This window comes from Dreissena polymorpha, chromosome 7 (genome assembly GCF_020536995.1).
Source record: "Dreissena polymorpha isolate Duluth1 chromosome 7, UMN_Dpol_1.0, whole genome shotgun sequence".
Classification (NCBI taxonomy): domain Eukaryota; kingdom Metazoa; phylum Mollusca; class Bivalvia; order Myida; family Dreissenidae; genus Dreissena; species Dreissena polymorpha.
The window spans coordinates 12598685-12619682 of NC_068361.1; the positions used below are offsets into that span (position 1 = coordinate 12598685).

At 36.2% G+C, this 20998-nt stretch overlaps 2 protein-coding genes across 12 annotated transcripts in view; both read right to left on the reverse strand.

Annotated features, from left to right (window-relative positions):
• The window catches only part of LOC127837159 (uncharacterized), a 915490-nt gene that overhangs the window by 57410 nt on the left and 837082 nt on the right, over positions 1-20998 (reverse strand). The gene's annotated exons all lie outside the window — the stretch shown is intronic.
• Positions 8364-18695, reverse strand: LOC127837171 (uncharacterized). Its single transcript, XM_052364096.1, has 6 exons — positions 18391-18695; positions 16572-16795; positions 14188-14439; positions 13379-13553; positions 11613-11758; positions 8364-10524 (listed from the first exon to the last, which is right to left on the reverse strand). Exons 3-6 carry the CDS (start codon positions 14199-14201, stop codon positions 10284-10286), a joined length of 576 nt encoding a protein of 191 aa, XP_052220056.1. The 5' UTR covers positions 14202-14439; positions 16572-16795; positions 18391-18695; the 3' UTR covers positions 8364-10283.

The window sequence follows — 20998 nt, forward strand, 5'->3', positions numbered from 1 at the left end:
TCATTTGCTGTGGCCATAGACGACTTGCAGTAATGAACGATGGTATTATTTTAAGAGTCATATACGACTTTTATTCGACAAAATGCTAAGCAGACGACAATTGACTCATTCGTTAAGTAAACATCAAGGATCTTGATGAAAAGTACATATACATGTATTTACACTTCTTTAATGAACAACTTGAAATACTATCTTTGTACAATGTATAAATACAATGTATAAACGGATGACTGTTATATTGTATGCAAACAGATAAAAGTTCAGTGAATATTTACGTTGTTGTAATTATATGTCCATCAAATTCATGAAAACTCAGAATTAAGACCACCTCGCTATTAAGACCACTTTTGAAAAGTCCCGCAAGTGGTCTTAATAGCGAGTTTTCACTGTACTGTGGCCATAGTCGACTTCCAGTAATAATCGATGGTGTCATTTTAAGTGTCATTTAGTGTGGCCATAGTCGACTTTCAGTAATGAACGATGGTGTCATTTTAAGAGTCGTTTGCTGTGGCCATAGTCGACATTTATTAATGAACGATGCTGTCATTTTAAGAGTCATTTACTGTGGCCATAGTCGACTTTCAGTAATGAACGATGGTGTCATTTTAAGAGTCATTTACTGTGGCCATAGTCGACTTGTAGTAATGAACGATGGGTGTCATTTTAAGAGTCATTTACTGTGGCCATAGTCTACTTTTAGTAATTAACGATGGGTGTCATTTTAAGAGTCATTTACTGTGGCCATAGTCGACTTTTAGTAATGAACGATGGTGTCATTTTAAGAGTCATTTACTGTGGCCATAGTCGACTTTGAGTTATGAACGATGGTGTTATTTTAAGAGTCATTTACTGTGGCCATAGTTGACTTGCAGTAATGGACGATGGTGTCATTTTAAGAGTCATTTACTGTGGCCATATTTGACTTGCAGTAATGAACGATGGTCTCATTTTAAGAGTCATTTACTGTGGCCATAGTCGACTTTCAGAAATGAACGATGGTGCGATTTTCAGTGTTATTTACTGTGGCCATATTCGACTTTTAGTAAAGACTATAGACTATTTATAGTCAAGAACAATAATTTCGATTTTAAAATAATCTTTAGTGGTAAAGGATGAGGTGTGCTAACGAATGCAATTTGAATTATTATTTTCTCACGCCTTGGCTAGACTTCTAGAAGGAAAGAACTGAAAAAAATAGACTATTTGTTTTAAAATGTATTAGTCCGTCGGTACCGTACATATTACGAACAAACGTATTCGCTTTTAAATGTAACTTAAATCTTTTGAACATCATGCACAAACTATTTAGCGTTGAACTGTTTTGCTAAATAAAAAAATGTTGCATAATTTGGTGTTTCACTGCCTTTTTGCAGACAATGGAAAAGAGACATTTCCGACAATGGAAAAGAGACGTTCCCGTTAAACAAGTTCAAATCAGAAAGGGAGATCACCACCACTTACTGGACGTTTCGTGCCACTACCAGTTCGTGCCTATGATATTTGTGTTGAAAAGGGGTAGACGTTTCGTCCCACTGATAATATATAGGCGGATAGGTGTGAATAATGCCGTATAGGTGTGGATGATATTGGGGTGTATATAAATGTAGAAAATTACAACAATGTTGACAATAAAGATTATAAATAACAAACAAATGAAATGATTTATCGTTAGTATACTAATATTTGTAAATAGTGTATTATGTGCGATAAACATAAAGCATAAAGTGTTGTTATTTTTTATGAATCATGTGTATGCGCTTGTAATAATAAAATAAAATGAATTATTGTTTGTATAAAAACATGTGTGCATAGTTCATTATGTTTAATAAATATAAAACATGAAATGCTGTTATTTTCTATGTTTCAATTGTATGTATTATATACAAAAATAATAATATATAACATGAATGAAAAATAATACAATTTAAAATAAAGTTGGTCTTTTTCTTTTAAGAAAAGCTTATGCTTTACTATCGACTCACAAACTTTCTATTAGGCGTATGTGTATTAACGTAATTAGCAAACAATTAATTACCGACTCGGTCCTTTAATTTACCGACACGGGCTTTTAATGGCCAATTAGTAACCAATTAGTAAACAACTCGCCGCTTTAATTATGATACAACCTGTGTAATTCATTGAAGGAGTAAATAAAGTCAGTTGAACACACAGTATATAATACCGCCAGACGGTACGAACGAACAACGACGTTTTTAAAAGGTATTTTTTTTACATTGATATTGAATAATAAAGCAATATATTATTTTCAATTGATAGTTATAATTTAAATATTATCTTATAAAAACTAATATATCACTTTTTCATTGGATAGTTATAATTTAAATATTCTTAAATACAAACTAATATACATCATATAGTTCACAACATATTTCTTTTTTCCAGGATGGCATCGCAGAATCAACGGTCGAGCAGGGCGTCCCGACCTAGGGTTTTACGTGCTCGTCCCCCTGTTGCGCCGTGAGGCAGAAACAGTGGATCTGACAATCCCACCTTGTGTTGGAGCACGCCCTGACTCGGGTACACCGGAAAATTTTCAAAGAAGTGCATGGGCGGCTCTTCGAGATCTGGGAGAAGTACGAAGACGATGACATGACAACTACTCAACTTCTGAGAGCGTGCAGCCATATAAACGAGCTGGGACCGAGCACAACCCAGGATGACATCCATGATGAGGACTTCTGAAATGCAATACATTGTATATATGATTTGTGTATGTGTATGATAGGATAGTATGCTGTTGTATTTGTGTTTCTATATTTGTGCACTTTTGTATGTGTGTATTAAAACAATGTTTGAATATATTTATGTTATCAATCTAGATATTGTTAAAATGTATGCATGCATTCACTTCTGATGTTGTGAATGTCAATTTATTGCAAATGTTTGTATATATTTATGTAATCTCTGCCAACACAAGATAATCCTACCAGATTGGGTAGGATGCAATTTTTTTGTTTAAAATGTATGTTGGCATTCACTTCTAATGTTTTAATATATTTATGTAATGTATTGTTAATGTATTATATGAAGCATTTAAATTGACTCTTAAACAATCTTGAAAAAAAAACATTGTTGTTTTCCCATTGAACAGATGTTACCATCAAAGGTGCGAAAGTTTCCTGTTATGATTACACACCTATACGATATTATTCACAACTATCCGCCTATGTATTATCAGTGGGACGAAACGTCCAATGCCCTCCTACACAAATATCAGTGCCACGAACTGGTAGTGGCACGAAACGTCCAGTACCCCTATAGCCTATCCTCTCCCCTGATTCAAGATCAGTGTTCTGATTGGCCAAAATGATTTGGGCGACCGTGGACCAACAGGCCTCTGTACATGTCGACCACGGCATTTATGCATGAATCGACAGATACTTTATTTCCTGCAAAGTATTGATTGAAGAAGTGCGTTTGTTGTTGGTGAAAGGAGAATGATATTACTACCTTAACCAATACAGATAGACTGACAGATGGATGAACGGACGGACGGTGTACGGACAGACGTAGGGGCGGTCGGTCGGACGGGACCGGACGAGGCGGGAAGGGGCGGGGTGGAGAGGGGTGGGGCGGGCAATCGGGCAGACAGACAGACAGGCACACATTTGTTTCGGATTTCACATTACGACCGATTCAATAAATTAAAATACAAAAAGGCAATCTGAGTTTCAATTAAGATTGCAATATCATTTTATCCGTAATATATTACAACAGGATGATCAGTCACGTGCTTTTTTTAAAATCCAACATCGTTAGGTCACGTCTATTGGTAAACCACGGTATATTCGAGTGGTATATCTTATCTAGGTGCGGTTTTACTGTATAGCAATATTTATTTAAAAAATGTAAGAAAATATAATTCTAGATTTTAGCTCTAATATGAATAGTCTTAGTTTAACCCATTTATGCCTAGCGTCTAGAAAAAAAGGCCTTGGCAAACAGCGTAGACCCAGATGAGACGCCGCATGATGCGTTGTCTCATCAGGGTCTGCGCTATTTGCTTAAAGGAATTTCTGTAAGAAATATTCTAAATACAGAAATAAATACACTAGACATACCTATGTTTGGAAATAAATTGATCCAATTTAGAAGGATGGGAGAGTCCACTAGGCATACATGGGTAAAAGTGGATCACGTGTATAGAAAATCGTCATTTAATCATTGTTTGCTGTTTTGAAGTGGTTGTGAAATAAAAACAGTGTTTATAATCATGATACAATGTTAGTCAGCATGATACCCTAGTATCGCGGTAATGTCTATGTAATGTATATTGTAATGCTACGGTAATTCAAGTTCAAACGCATTAATTTATGATAAGCATAACATAGTTATGTCCCCCGATATTTGATATTAAGCTTTCGAAAACATATACGTTTTTGTATGGTCGGTACCGGTTTTAACGAGCAAGCGGACAATTAGTTTCCCGTCGTTCATATACGTCGGGCGGATGGCCATCTAGAATTACATGTCATTTTGACCGATTATGTACGTCTTCCACAGTTCAGAATGCATATAATTATCAGAAGAAATATATGTCAAAATATCTAAGGCAACTACGCAAAACACTGAAACACGCACCCTAAGAAAACTACGGAATACCGTTAGTGCAATCGTGGTTACACATTAAAATTCAGAGGGCGAGAATGCGAGAACGCGATAGTACGATGGAGACTATGCGACAATACGATGACGACAGTGCGACAATAAGATGGCGACAATGCGATAGCATGATGGCGAGAACGCGATAGTACGATGACGACAATGCGACAGTGCGATGACGACAGTGCGACAATACGATGGCGACAGTGCGATAGTACGATGGCGACAATGCGAGAACGCGACAATACGATGACGACAGTGCGACAATACGATGACTATAGTGCGACAATACGATGGCGATCGATAGTGCGATAGTACGATGGCGACAATGCGACAACACGATTGTACGATGGCGACAATGCGACAATGCGATGACGACAGTGCGACAATACGATGACTATAGTGCGACAATACGATGGCGATCGATAGTGCGATAGTACGACGGCGACAATGCGAGAACACGATAGTACGATGGCGACAATGCGGCAATACGATGACGACAGTGCGAAAATACGATGTCGACAATGCGATAGTACGATGTCGACAATGCGATCATACGATGACGACATACGATCTATGTCTATCGCAATGTCGTCATCGTACTATCGCACTGTCGCCATCGTATTATCGCACTGTCGCATTGTCGTCATCGTACTATCGCATTCTCGCCATCGTACTATCGTCTTGTCGCCATCGTATTGTCGCACTGTCGTAATCGTATTGTCGCAATGTTGCCATCGTACTATTGCGTTCTCGCAGTCTCGCCCTCTGGATTTTATAGTGTAACCACGATGGCACTTACGGTATTCCGTAGAAAACACTCGAATTTTCGTGAAGAAACAAGGTGATTTTAAACGGGTGTGAATAACAAATGAATGTCTGACCATAAAAGCTTACCACATGAGAAACAACAAGACTGCGGGTATTCCACATTTTAAATACGACCAGTAACACTTAAAACACGTAGCGGAACAAAGATGACCAAAATTGGTTACATGTTTTACGGGATTTTTGGTTAAAGGCCGGTCGGCAGGTCCTCAATCGTGTTTATCATTTCTTATGTTTCAGAGGTGGCTGTGAGATCAGAAGGATCGAAGCGGTGTTTGCTTTTTTATACGGCACATAAATTGAACACTTTTTAACGCATTGACGCATTTTGAAAGCTAAATTAAAACAACAAACACACCAGTAACGATTTATCAGAACCACTTATACAAGCTTATAACTTAAGGACCGGTAAATTGAGCCGGAGACCTCTGGACAACAAGCGGCGCGGGGCCTACCACTTTATTTGTAACAAAGCTAATTAATTTCAAGAATTGTCTCTAGTTGCATTATATTCTTTTGTTCGTCTTTGATGGACGAAACTCGTGTTCAAAGCGACATCACAGTCCTTCAATTATTAAAGAGGGAATGCGTTCCTGTCTAAATCAAAGATATGCATTCAATACATATGATGTTCGATGTTTAATATTATTGAATGTGTCGAAAATTATTTCCCTTCAGTATGAATTTGCGACTAGAGGCGCTCTAGAAGCACGAGGATATTCGTGTATGGTTAAAACGTGGTCAGTTTTTGTCATTCAGCTTTGGGAACTCGCACGATTACACGTTATTTATATAGTCATGTGTTATTTATACATGTATTGAGCTAATTTACATAGAATGTCACTATATGATGACTGTTAGAAAGATTGTAGTATGTGATGTATGTTTAAAGTTTAATGATGGTTGTTATATTAAGTATTATACTAAATGGACAGCCGGTATGCGAGTCCCAACGGCTAGTTCCAAAAAACAATAGTTTTTGTTTGATTGCTATATAGGCAAAGGAGGGATGTAAAGGAACATTCATTTTCTTGCTTAAATCGATTATCCGTAAGCAGTGACGGTTAAATAACCATTTTTTCATGTTTTACATTTCTATCTTAGAATTTATTAAAAGAATTTAAGAAAAAAACAGTTAATGCAATATTAGAGCACCGCAAGTGTTAAAGTTGAAAGCATGCGTATGAGCTCACTCGGGCAAAAAAAATGTGTTTATGTTATCTTTAAAATTATTCTTTAAAGATTAATTAATCCATTTATGACTTGCGTCTAGAAAAAAAGCCTTGGCAAACAGCGTAGACCCAGATGAGACCTCATCAGGGTCTGCGCTGTTTGCTTAAAGGAATTTCTGTAAGAAATATTCTCAATATAGAAATAAACATACTAGACATCCTAAATGTTGGAAATAAATTGATTCAATTTAGAAGGATGGGAGAGTCCACTAGGCATAAATGGGTTAATAAAAAATGTTAAGGCAAAGGCAGATATTAACTTTTCAATAAAAAAGTCGGCCTCGGCCTGAAATCTTTATGAGATGCAGTTAAGTGTATCTTCCGAACTATTTGAGATTAAAAACTAACGGCGACACATTTGCAGACTTGGTTAATGAAAATTATATTTTGCTACAATGTTTTCTCCATAAATCCCCATTAAACAGCCCAAATTATTTGAAAGTCTATGTTCAATGGTTATTTTGGCTCAATTAAATCTTGAACAAGGAAGAGCATTGTGGCTATTTTAATAAATCGTGGCATAATATGGCAACGAGTGTAAGATCCCCTTAAACCCTTTTATTACATGCTTTTAAATAAGGAACGACAATTCCGTCAGCTCCTATATTGACTAACTTAATTTGTATTAATGAACGTCTTTATCAAAAACGATTTTTATTATTTACGGTGGGAAATGCATATTATGTTCCACTTTAAACTACTCACTCAGCTCTTGTAATTGCATTATTCACTCAGCTCTTGTAATTGCAGATACTACTTGGTTGTTAAATACATGGATACATTCTGAAATAAATGTTAAATGTCACACAGAAACAGTGACATTGATTAATGTCATGTACAATAAAATGTTTTTCATTCCTTCATATCACAGCTTCAAATATTTGTTTATTTACTGCTAAACATTAATAAATTGAACAAATATTAATGAGGCAACTATTGCTGTTTGAAATTGCTCACTAAATTGCTAGATATTTTAGATAGTGGCGTACTGGATATGGTGTCCGCCTAGGGACAAAGAGGCCACGGGTTTAATCCCCACTGTTGGAGTGTTACTTAGATCTTTCTTAAGTACTGGTTCCTCCCGGGAAATGGACTCAAACGCAATCAAATAACACTTTGGCTTGGGATGCAATCAAGCTGAAATACATGGGGTTAACCCATTTATGCCCAGCGGAATCTCCCATCCTTCTAAATTGGATCAATTTATTTCCAAAATTAGGGATGTCTAGTATATTTATTTCTATATGTAGAATATTTCTTACAGAAATTCCTTTAAGCAAACAGCGCAGACCACTGATGAGACACCGCACTATGCAGCGTCTCATTTGGGTGTACGCTGTTTACCAAGGCCTTTTTTCTATATGCTAGGCATAAATGGGTTTAATTAAACCAATCTGTTGAGAAACATGCTGTTGTCCTGGGATGCTGAAGGTTTGTCTTACAGTCTGCATACAATTGAAATGGTTAAAAGATGATCCACAGTCTGAAAAAACTGGCCTTACAACATGTGCGTAAAGTGCATCCCTTATAAGGGATCAGGGATGACACTTTCTGTCTTTACTGGATTTTTACTAAGAAAATCATCCTTTTCCCAAACCAAGGCTTATAGGTAAAATGCTAGATAGCTTTATAAATAGTGCAGGCACTGCATCCAAGAAAAAGTACAACTAACACAATGTAGTAGTTTAACAATTTATTCATAAATAGGAACATAAATATTTTGTGTAAAATATAATATTACAATTGTGAACCGTGTTTAGAACATAATTATTTATTTAAATAGAAAAAACAACATCTTTACATAAATATTTATAATAATATAGACAACAAATATAGTATTATAGAAAGAAATATTTGTATCACAAGCACAATAGTTATCACAGTTAACAAATCTTTTGTGTCGAAAATTATTATTAATTTCAGGAGAAAAAACAATAACATATCAACATAAATATTTATAACAATATCTATAACAATAAAAATAGTATTAAAGGATGCAATTTATGTATCACGTACACAATAGTTATCACAGCTAAATAGTAGACACAATTTAACCCATTTATGCCTACATGTAGCGTCTTGAAAAAAGGCCTTGGCAAACAGCGTAGACCCAGATGAGACGCTGCATGATGCGGCGTCTCATTAGGGTCTGCGCCGTTTGCTTAAAGTTAAAAGAATTTCTTTAAGAAATATTCTAAATATAGAAATAAATAAACTAGACATTTATTTTAGAAATAAATTGATCCAATTTAGAAGGATGGCAGAGTCCACTAGGCATACATGGGATAAAAAAGTAAATTGAGTATTGTGTATGGCACCCTGCACAATTAAGTCATACTCTTGAACATTGGAGCTCTGACATTGTTGATTAAAATTATAATTTCACATTCAACCTTTTTGAATGGTGTATATACTTAAAACTTAAAAGCACTTCAGCTTTATTGAACAAAACAATTTGGAATAAGAGGAATATCTGAATATCCTGTGAGGGTATTCACGGTTCCTCAGGCAAAAACTATAATTTTTTTATCACATTTTCCTTTTTGTATCCAAAGATTTATGTCTACAACAGTGTAATTTACGAACAAACTCAGCCATATTTATATTTAAAAAAAATGATACGATACCAAACATCTCAGCAATATAAAGTATTTAAAAACAATTTAATGTAAACAAGTGTTCCAGTCTGAGACATATGCCCCAAACGTGACCTTGACCTTTGACTTAGTGACATGAAAATCAATAGGGTTCATCTGCCAGTCATGATCAATATACCTATGAAATTTCATGATCCTAGACCTAAGCATTCTTGAGTTATCATCCGGAAACCATTTGGTGGACGGACCAACAGACGGACCGACAAACCGACAGACCGACCGACATGTCAAAACAATATAAAAACAAGGGACAAAATTGTCACAAAACCATGTTTTCATTGTGAAAAAAACATCTGATAAAGGGAGAAAACTCAAACTGAACTTTTGAAATGAACAAACAAAATTAACCCCCTTTGTAAGTTTGTTTAAAAAAAAATAATCTATTTTTAGTCGTGGCGACCTTGACATTGGAGATATTGACGTGATTCTTTCGTGCGACACACTGTACCATGATGGTGAACAAATGTGCCAAATGATTTTAAAATCTCACAATGAATGACATAGTTATGGCCAGGACAAGCTCATTTATGGCCATTTTTGACCTTTGAACTCAAAGTGTGACCTTGACCTTGGAGATATCGACGTAATTATTTCGCGCGACACACCGTCCAATGATGGTGAACAAATGTGCCATATGATTTTAAAATCTGACAATGAACGACATAGTTATGGCCCGGACAAGCTTGTTCCGCCAGCCCGCCAGCCAGCCAGCCAGCCAGCCCGCCCGCATTCGCCAATCTAATAACCAGTTTTTTCCTTCGGAAAACCTGGTTAATAAAAGCATAACAATACGTAATAAATTACCTCAGACTCTTGGTAGTTGTCATGAATATATATATATACTTAAAATAGTTAAAATAATGAAGCTTTATGAACATGGGTTCTGACCTCAAATCTCCATTTTTTCAAAAACTTTCGCCAGACGTCTGCTCTTAATGTCCGACTATACCTGGCGTATTTCGTCATCAAAATTAGTTGTCCCGGACGCAACCATTCCGAACATCTTGTCCAGCTTCGTCAAATCTGGTTGGGCAAAGTCGAAAATGAACCGCATCGGTTTGTGGCCATTGGCTTCCAATTTGGGTACCATATCACCGCAAGAAGTCTGATTGTGGAAAAATGAGACGAATACAAGCTTCGCTGGGTACACTTCGTTGTGGTACTTCTGGTACAGGCCATGGAAGCTGAAGTGGCAAAAAAAAACCCAGCTAAGGGCATTGTTTATAAAAACTTATAACTGCCAGCTACGTTAATAGGTGTTAATTTTTTAGATTAAGTTATTCATGTGACTTAATTGTTAACCATTTGATATATGTCTTCATTGTAAAGACATTTGTATGCTCAAATAAGTTGCATATGTTTGATAATATGAGCCTTGTTTTGAGAAAACTGGGCTTAATGCATGTACTTAAAGTGTCTTGCCAAATTAGCCTGTGCAGTCTGCACAGGCTAATCAGGGACAACACTTTCTGCCTAAACTTGATTTTCGGTAAGGAGGGACTTCCTTGAAACTAAAAATATCATAAAAGCGGAAAGTGCCGCACCTGATTAGCCTGTGAAACCTGCACAGGCTAATCTAGGATCACACTTTAAGCACATGCATTAAGCCCAGTTTTCTCAGAACGCGGCTCATATTATTGCTTAAGACATTTATTTTATTTGGGTCTGAAGTTAACAGACAATACCTTGAGGAACCATTTGTATGCGCTTCTTCGAAGAAGCCTGTGGGAAATTGAAAGTATCTTTGTTACCCTTGAGGAGGATCCCTTAACTCTACCACTCACATTTAACCACTCAGACCCACTCACTTAGTCTTTTAGAAAATCTAATTAAATTAAAAACCTGTGTAACTTGATTAAATTTTAAAACTTTCAATTCTAATCCCAAGATACGGATGAGCAGAAAACAGCATAAAACCTGAACAGATTGCAAGTAACTAACTGTTCAGTTTTATGAGCAGAAAACAGCATAAAACCAGAACAGATTGCAAGTAACTAACAGTTCAGTTTAATGCTGTCTGCCAGAAAACAGCATAAAACCAGAACAGATTGCAAGTAACTAACAGTTCAGTTTTATGCTGTCTGCTGTTCATCAGTACCTTAATGATGGAAAATAACCCTTTAAAACTTAAATCTAGAAAAAAAATCATGACTTAAACAAATTTTATTTAATTTAAACAAAATTTAAACAAATCTAGAAAGAAATTTCCGTACAAACGCAACAAAATGCGTATGCAAGTAGTAAAGGGTTAATAGGAAACGTGTTTTCTTACTAATCGCCATGACTCTGGCCATTCTCTTCTTCATCGGTCACAATAATGAACGTCTTCACGACCTCCTTTTTCTCGTAGAAAGGCCACAGACTGGCAGCAGGGGTCGTACCACCTTCCGCCTGCATCTCCACAGCTAGGTTTAGAACCTGCATTAAAACAAGAAACGATTGGAGACGGGTGATGCTGCCCAAAGTGTTTTTTTTGTCACAATATTGCACTATATATTTAGATAAACGGAAAGGTCTTGAGGGCACAGAAGTTGGGGAGACAATAATTTTGTATTAGAAAATTTCAAAGCGCCATAACTCTGTGAAAAATCATCCGACCAGAACCCGCTGATAATATGCACATCTCCTCTTGGCAGTGAAGCTTCCCATAAAGTTTCATTGAATTCCGGTCATTAGTTGCTAAGAAATAGCCTGGACAAAAATTGTGCACGGACGGACACTCGGACGGACAGACTAAGCGGTGACTATATTATCCTTCCCCCTAAAAAAATTTGGGGAGCATAAAAAGTGTGATTGAGTGTCGCTCTGGGAAAATGGGGCTTAACACAAAATTTGCTAAAATATTTTTTTTATTTCACCACCAATATGGTAAATAATACAACCCATGCTCTCAAAAACGGGACTAAATGCATGTACATGTTGTCGTCTAAGATAAGCCTGTGCAGTCTTCACAGGCTAATCAAGGACGACACTTTCCGCCTAGAATGGATTTTATGTTTAGAAGAAACTTCATTTAAACAAAACAAATCATTAATGTTGAAATTGTTGTTCCTGATTAGACTGTACAGGCTAATATTGGATGACACGTTACGTACATGCATATAGGCTCATTTTCCAGAGTACTTCTCATATATTTACATATTATTTCTAATACTGATGGTGCAATTTAAACATCTTTGAGCAAATTTTTTATTTTGAACAAATAATGTGAAAATAAAAATAAAAATTAGACTCATGGTATTTTATGCTTTCTAGTGGTTTATAGGAAGATATCACACGTAAATAATTGGTATATCACTGTTTTAAGTTGTGAAAAAAACCTATTATGTATTTTATGTTTTTACTTACGTGATATTGCATATAGTTGATGAAACACCACATTGCAAGTTAAACACAAACATTTAATAAAGAGTGTTATGTGAAGAATGTTACATCACCTTGATTACCGTAAAGTCTTGAGTAAACTATTTGTGACTTAAGTATGAGCGGCTGAGACCAAATACACAAAGTTCTTTAGGGGAAAACTCCTTAACTTTGCACAATTTTGTAGAAAGTGTCTAGGACTACTGAGTGTTTCAGGTCTTGTTAAAATTTCAATGAAAAAAATGCTAACAAGAAATTTGTTTGTCAGAAACACTATGTCCCTTCTGCGCCGCTTTGATTTAGTTTTTTTTTTACCTTTGACCTTGAAGGATGACCTTGACCTTCTACCACTCAAAATGTGCAGCTCCATGAGATACACGTGCATGCCAAATATGAAGATGCTATCTTCAATATAGCAAAAGTTATTGCAAAATGTTAAAGTTGGCACAAACCAACAGACAGACCAACAGACAGGGCAAAAACAATATGTCCCCCACTATAGTGGTGGGGGACATAAAAATGGTTCTTATTTTATCATGCTGTGAGCGTTAACCAATGGATTTGACATTGACATTCTGAATATTTGATATGAAATCAGTCTTTAACTGCATCTTAAGTAAAGACTACCCAATGAAGCTTTGTGAATACTGGCCCAGATTTTCCATTTGTGATTACCTCTTCAATGTTCTTTGGAACATATAGAGGGACGATTTTTTCAGTGTTGAAGAACACCAGTTGAGCTTGACATATCGCTGTCAACAGGCCTGCGATGATGGAACTTGTTCTTATCGCCACTTGCATCGAGCCAGACGCGTCCCCTATCACAACTATTGGGGACTCCAGAGAGAGGCTAAATAAAAGATACCGTAAATAGACATGACATATTAACCTTTCCCACTCAGATGCAAAGTGAAAATTGCTATGTGCAAACAGCATAAAACCAGAACAGCCAGCGAGTAACTTGCAGTCTGTTCAGGTTTTATGCTGTTTGCTGCTCATCGGTATTTAAGGGTTGGAAATAAAGCCTTTAAAACTTGAATCTAACAAGAAAGGTCTTCAATTAAATACAAAGATCTAAGGGACTACAAATGCATCAAAATACGAATCTAAGTGGTAAAGGGTTAAGAGCCACTAATAACAGCCATGGCCTGCTTCTTTTTGTCCAAATTGAATTTTGAATTTCTTTGTGGGATAAAAACCTACTCTAAACCAATGCCCATTCAAGTGAGTAAATAAATCATCACAAGAGGTAATTAAAATTGTCTAATATTAGCAAAAATAACAAATTAGCAAATACAACAGGCAAACTGCACTAAGGTTTGCATATTCCTTGGAAAGTGTGTACACAACTGCTTAGAATTCATCAAACCATATCAATCTGTGTGAAAATATGCAAAGAAAACAATTTTTCATAATTTGACAAAATATCATGACGCAGCTTTTTCGACATCAGTAAGAGACAAACACAAAACAATAATGCTGACCTAAACGTGTCCATCTTTTTCTGTCCCAAGGGCAAAAACTCCTTGATGAATGGCGCCTTGGTCTCGTCTGTCTTTCTCTCCTTCCCATTTTTACCATAACCGTAGCTGTTTTGCTGCAGACCCTCTTAATACATCTTGATTTCCAGAAGACGTTCCAGAAGCTTGCCATTAGGCAGAGTAATCTCTTCCCCTGCCTGGACACGTCTTGTTATAACCTCGTCCACTTCAGTGCACTTCAGTTCGTCGTACCACCTAACAAACAGCAGATGTTGTTTTTTTAAACTGAATAACATGTACCCACTTTTTTTTCAGATAATTCCCTGTAACAAAAAACACCCCAAAATTAACATAAAATAGGGAACTTTCAAATTGTTCCAATTAGTGAATAGGGCTTCAGAAATTTTCATCTGGCTACAACATTTTTTTCATAAAACCCAGTAAAGCAGATAAAATGTGAAGAATTTATGTGTTAACCATAAATCTGTCAAAAGAAAATTTTGGGCCACTGGAGCCCGTATGTGTTATTTGAAATCCTTGTATCTTGACTTTTTAATTTGTCATCAAAGATTGCCTTATCAAATAATAACAAGTATTCAACCATTATGTCATAGATCTTACAGAATAAACATACAACATTAAAACAATTTATATTGCATAGAAAATAATACCGAAAAGTTTTTTTGGGGTCAAATCGCTATTCTCATGCAATTTTATGGATTCTGGTACTGTCTTAGGGAATTAAACGATATATCTTTTGCTCACAACAAATAAACAATATCATCAATATTCTCCGATATATTAAAGAACGTGCAAAGAATTGAAAAGGCAAGGCATGTGTACATAGGGCATGGATGCCCCCCCCATTCAACATTTGTCTAAAAACGTTGATCTCTTATTGTGACCTTGATGTTGACCTCTAATTGTTACCTTTATGTTGACCTCTAATTGTGACCTTGATGTTGACCTCTAATTGTTACCTTGATGTTGACCCCCTCTAATTGTTACTTTTATGTTGACCTCTAATTGTTACCTTGATGTTGACCTCTTATTGTTACCTCGATGTTGACCTCTTATTGTAACCTTGATGTTGACCTCTAATTGTGACCTTGATGTTGACCTCTAAATGCTATCTTGATGTTGACCCCTAATTGCTACATTGATGCTGACCTCTAATGGTTACTTTGTTGTTGACCTCTAATTGTTATCTTGATGTTGACCTCTAATTGTTACCTTGTTGCTGACCTCCAATTGTTACCTTGATGTTGATCTCTAATTGTTACCTTGATGTTGACCTCTAAGTGTTACATTGATGTTGACCTCTAAGTTTTACCTTGACATTGACCTCAAATTGTTACCTTGACCTTTGAGTTAGGGACATGAGTAGTACAGATTACACATTGTCTTATGATGCTTGACATGTGTGCCTGATTTTTTTAAACCCATATAAAATATGAGACAAAGTTATGCCTTAGACAGAATTTTTTGCACATATGGATAGAAGATGAGATCACAAGATGGACATTGAAGCTGCCGTATGCTGCCATCTTTGCAGGGAATCATAAAATCATAGAATAACAGAAATCAACTCATCAATTAGGTTTGTGCACAGAAATTGGTATTATTACTACTACAGACTCCAGGGCCAGTACATACACCAACAACTGTTTTAACGAAAGTCTGAAATTAACCCATTTATTACTAGCGTCTAGAAAAAAGGCCTTGGCAAACAGCGTAGACCCAGATGATACGCGGCATGATGCAGCGTCTCATCCGGGTCTGCACTGTTTGCTTAAAGGAATTTCTGTAAGAAATATTCTAAATATAGAAATAAATATACTAGACATCCCTAATTTTGGAAATAAATTGATCCAATTTAGAAGGATGGGAGAGTCCGCTAGGCATAAATGGGTTAAAGAACATTCCTAAAACTGTGATGCACTAAAACTACATGAAAGTAAAGTCTAGCATGACAGTTTACCCTTTGAATGCTGGGATATTTGTCGTCTGCTAAATTGGTGTCTGCTGAATTTCTTAAATCATCATTTTCTTCACTTTTTTTACAAAGACCACTATCAGAATAGCAAACAGTTTGGATCCTGATCAGAGGCCACGTTTAGTGGCGTCTGATCAGGATCCAAACTGTTTGCAAAGGCCTTTAAAATTCGGTTCCAGCGCTAAAAGGGTTGACACCTATAATTATATAATAATTATTAGTGTCTAGAACAATATGATAATGATATCAACACCATCATTTAGCCTGTTAATACGCAAACTCTGAGGTATTTTTTGGGTATAAGACTTACTATTCTTAAGTCATACAATGGTTAGGTAAATACGGACCCAGATCTGTGATTTTGGTCTTCAGTAATGATGCAAGCTCTTACCAAATCACTGTATCCAATTTCTTCTCGTATGAAGCTGTCCGTGCCTTTGATTCATTCGTGAGAGCAGTCAAGTGTGACTTCACATGAGTGTATGGGATGGGGAACTCCTGTATCAAGCTATTCACATTCTCGGCAGTAACATTGCAACACCGCTGAACCATAGACCCCTCTGGGGCGGGACCACCATAGCAGTATTCCAGGAACCAGTCTAGGGCGGAAAAATCCTAATAAAATTGGAGTAACCAGTCAAAGGAAGTGAAATCTTGAAAGTTGGAGGAACCAGTCAAGGGAGGGGAAATCCTGGAAAAGTGTGAGAAACCAGTCAAGGGACAGGAAGTCCTGAAAATTTGGCGGAACCTGTCAAGGGAGTGGAAATCCTGAAAAGTTGGAGAAACCAGTCCAGGGCGAAGAAATCCTGAAAAGTTGGAGGAACCAGTCCAGGGAGGGGAAATCCTGCAAAGACTTGAAGTAACCAGTCAAAGTAGGGCATATCCTGAAAAAAAAACTGAGCCGGGTTCTGTGAAAACAGAGTGTAATGCATGTTCGTAAAGTAACGTCCCAATGTGTAAATGAGCCCCGTTCTGTGAAAGTTTAATTGCATGTGCGTAAAGTGTCATCCCAGATTAGCCTGTGCAGACGACGCTTTTGACTTTCATTAATTTTTTTAAAAAGGAAGTCTCTTAGTGAAAATCCAGTGAAGGCAGTAAGTCTCCTTTTCTTGGACTGCGCGGGCTTATCTGGGATGACACTTTAAACACATGCTTTGAGCCCAGTTTCCCAGAACGCAGCAAAATTAAATCTTGGCTTATAATGGTTTATTGAGACGGTGATTATTCTGCATCTGGGAGGTCCAACGTTTATTCGCTTCCACAAAAATCAATTCTACAATTTTGTTGTTGTTGTTGAATTGTATTGTTTTCCCTTTTCAACACTATTTTCATCAAAGCACTATCAGTTAGCCTACTCACTTTTTTTCTAAATTAGCTAGCTCTTTTACCAGTTATAAGTGAACTTATATATGCCTGTGACTGATATTTCCCTACTTGCAGGGGGAGAATGACGATAGCAATAATTTAATTACCAATAATTAAATTTAATACCTTTTGTTGCCAGGGGTTGGAGTGAAATGTAAGGGTAACAAGAGCTGTGTTTGTGAAACACAATGCCCCCTATTGCGCCGCTTTGATATTTGACCTTTGGCCTTGAAGGATAGCCTTGACCTTTCATCATTCAAAAATGTGCAGCTCCATGATATACACATGCATGCCAAATATCAAGATGCTATCTTCAATATTGCAAAAGTTATGACCAACGTTAAAGTTTTGGGAAGCACACAATGAATGAATGAATGAATGACAGACAGACAGACAGGCCAAAACAATATGCCCCCGATCATTCGATCCCGGGGAATAAAAATTATTATTAGGTACAAGTAGATTTTTTATACATTGGGCCAAATATCAAACTTGCAATATAAGAAAATTAAATTAAGGATAAGGAGCTGCTTCCATTTGAAAATCAGCAGATTTAATCAAACACAACTTGGTAGATCTCCCCAAAGAACACCAAGTACTAGTTCTACCCAGGAAATGGACTCGAGAGCATTTCAATTTGCATTTGGCCTTCTATGCTATCAAGCTTAAATAAATAGGTTAAAACTAAAACACACATAAACTTGATACAATTAAAACTGGGTTCTGCAAACTTGAAAATAAGCAGAATATACGAATTACTCAAATTAGAAAATTTCCTTAATGACATTCTGAAGGTAAATTTTAATTATAAGCCCAGTATCACTGTATCATGCAATCATACGTACTCTGCGCTATGTCTACTCCATTATTCTGCAGGACAGCCATAGCGGCTGCATATCTGTCACGGTTCTGCTGCTGCCCCTCGTAATGCTGGTCTGCAGAGACGTTGCCCACAAAATATGAGGTAACGTCAGTCTCGATATTCAACTCCTTGGGAGTAGTCGTCGTCTCTTCCCTGGGCTTTGACTGGGATTGTGTATTGCCACCTCCTCTTCCCCGGCTTGAACCACGACCCCTTCCACCTCTTCCACCACGACCTAGAAATGATAATATATCACAATAACAGGTATTTCAATTAAAGCAGAATCCTGCTTTAGATGCAAACATTTTGAAACTTTCTCACTTTTGACCCCTGCAAATGATGTGCCTTGCACTAGTTTGACCAAGAAGTTAACACCAAAATATATGATATAACATGACAACCAATTTCTTTTTTTGCATTGTATTTCGCTCAAGTTTATTTAAAACATGTGAAGACTGGTAGTTAGACTACAATGTATTAAATAAATATGCAGGAACAAAATAACTCCTGAAGAGTTCAAGCATGGGGTCATTGGACTTCTGGTTTTCTAATTCAATTGAAATCCCTGAATAGTCGGTACAGCCAATCAAAGAAGTGTGCCAAGTGGGGGACTTGAATTCATGACAGGGACCTATACAATCAAATATGGGTCCCTGTCATGAATTCAAGCCCCCCACTTAAGCCCCCCAGGAGCCTTATTCACCAATGTATGTAAGTCTGACATTTTAGACTCGGCTCAAGTTTCTGACCAAGTCTCAGGCTTACAAAACTTAACCCTTTGAATGCTGGGAAATTTGTCTTCTGCTAAAATGTCGTCTGCTGAATTTGTAAAATTAGCATTTTCTTTGATTTTTTTTCAAAGAATACTATCAGAATAGCAAACAGTTTGGATCCTGATGAGACGCCACGTTCTGTGGCGTCTCATCTGGATCCAAACTGTTTGAGAAGGCCTTCAAAATTCGGTTTCCGCACTGAAAGGGTTAATTCACAAAACATAAAATGGCAAGTCTCAGAGTGAGACTCAGTAAGGTAAGTCTCAAATGCTAAGTCTGCAATTTTTAGACTTACGTTAGGTTTTCTAATTATTAAATCCTATTTTAAAATGTGTATATGATGTTACCTTAGCATAAATTTTGTTTTCAATACTACAATGTAATACAATCTATTTATACATGTAGCAATAAGCTTTACATATTATACATATGCGTGACACAAATCATATGTAGCGCATCGGTTCTCAAAAATTAGTTTTACATACCTACTAGTCGGTGTTCAAGACAACTTTTTCTTAGTAGTGTTTTTCTTTAAACATTGTCAATATACATTATACTGATATTTTTATTTGTTATTTTTACATTAATGGAATGGAAATTAAACATTTATTTCCAATGTTACTTAATCTTATTAATTTAGAAACAGAGCATTATAAATAATTTAACTGCTTTATATTATACATTCTTTAAGAAGATATAGGGCTGCTACTGAATTCTGGTATACATGCATCTGTCTGTCTGTCGGTGGATGTTTTAATTGTCAGTTTCAATACAAAAAAGTTGTATGCATTTGTTGATGACAAGTTCATTGTTTTATTGAACTTCATTCGTAAATTAATTAAAACAACAGTAATAACATTTTATTCTCCTAAGGCACCTATTATTACATTTTCAATCAATAGTAAAACGATGACATTACATTTTGGAATATCAAGTTGAGACACAACACTATTATTGCACATTTCTGACATAAGGCAAAACAAACAACAAACGTCATAAAAAAAACTTATTGAAGTCTATTTCTAAATGCGTTCGTGAATAAGAATCCTGAGTCTGACTTTTGCAAGTCTGAGTCTGAGTCAAAGTCTGAGTTTGAGTTTAATTTTATTATTGATTAATACCGCTCCAGGACCACTAAAAATTTAGCATGGTGTTCTAACAACTCAGCCTACTGAGGCTGCTAGTTTTTACTAAGGAACAGTATTTAATGTTACAAAAACTATTCAAACATTCCAATAAGAAATTGAAATTGATTGACTTGTTAAGTGTTGGTCAGTATTTTAGTAAAGATTTGTATCATAGTTCTTTGCTACATATAAAGAATTAAATTTTAGAAGAACACAACCAAATGCGTCAAGTCGGACAAGGTTACCAATTGCTTTAGGCTTACAAAGCAATTAAGGACCTCTGTTGTTGAATACTGAATTTCTTTTTATATTGGCAAATTTCACTCCAGCGAGTTTTTAGACTCCTATACAAATGTAACTAAATTCTCACCATATATATCACTAATAAGAATGTAGACAGTGTGGGGTATCACATGAGATTTATTATCTAACTCCCAGCTATTGAAGGGGCCTTTTTACAGATTTTGGCATTAAAAGCTTTATATTGATAAATGTAAACATTGGATCTAAAAAGCTCCAGCCAAAAAAAGAATAAAATTAAAGAAAGAAAAAAAGTAAACCCACAACTGGGCTCGAACCACTGTCCCCTGGATTAAAAGTCTATCGCTTAGACCACTCAGCCATCTGTGCTCATGCAATGAGTGATGAATTTTATACTTTATATAAACAATCCTCTTAGTATCACAAAATA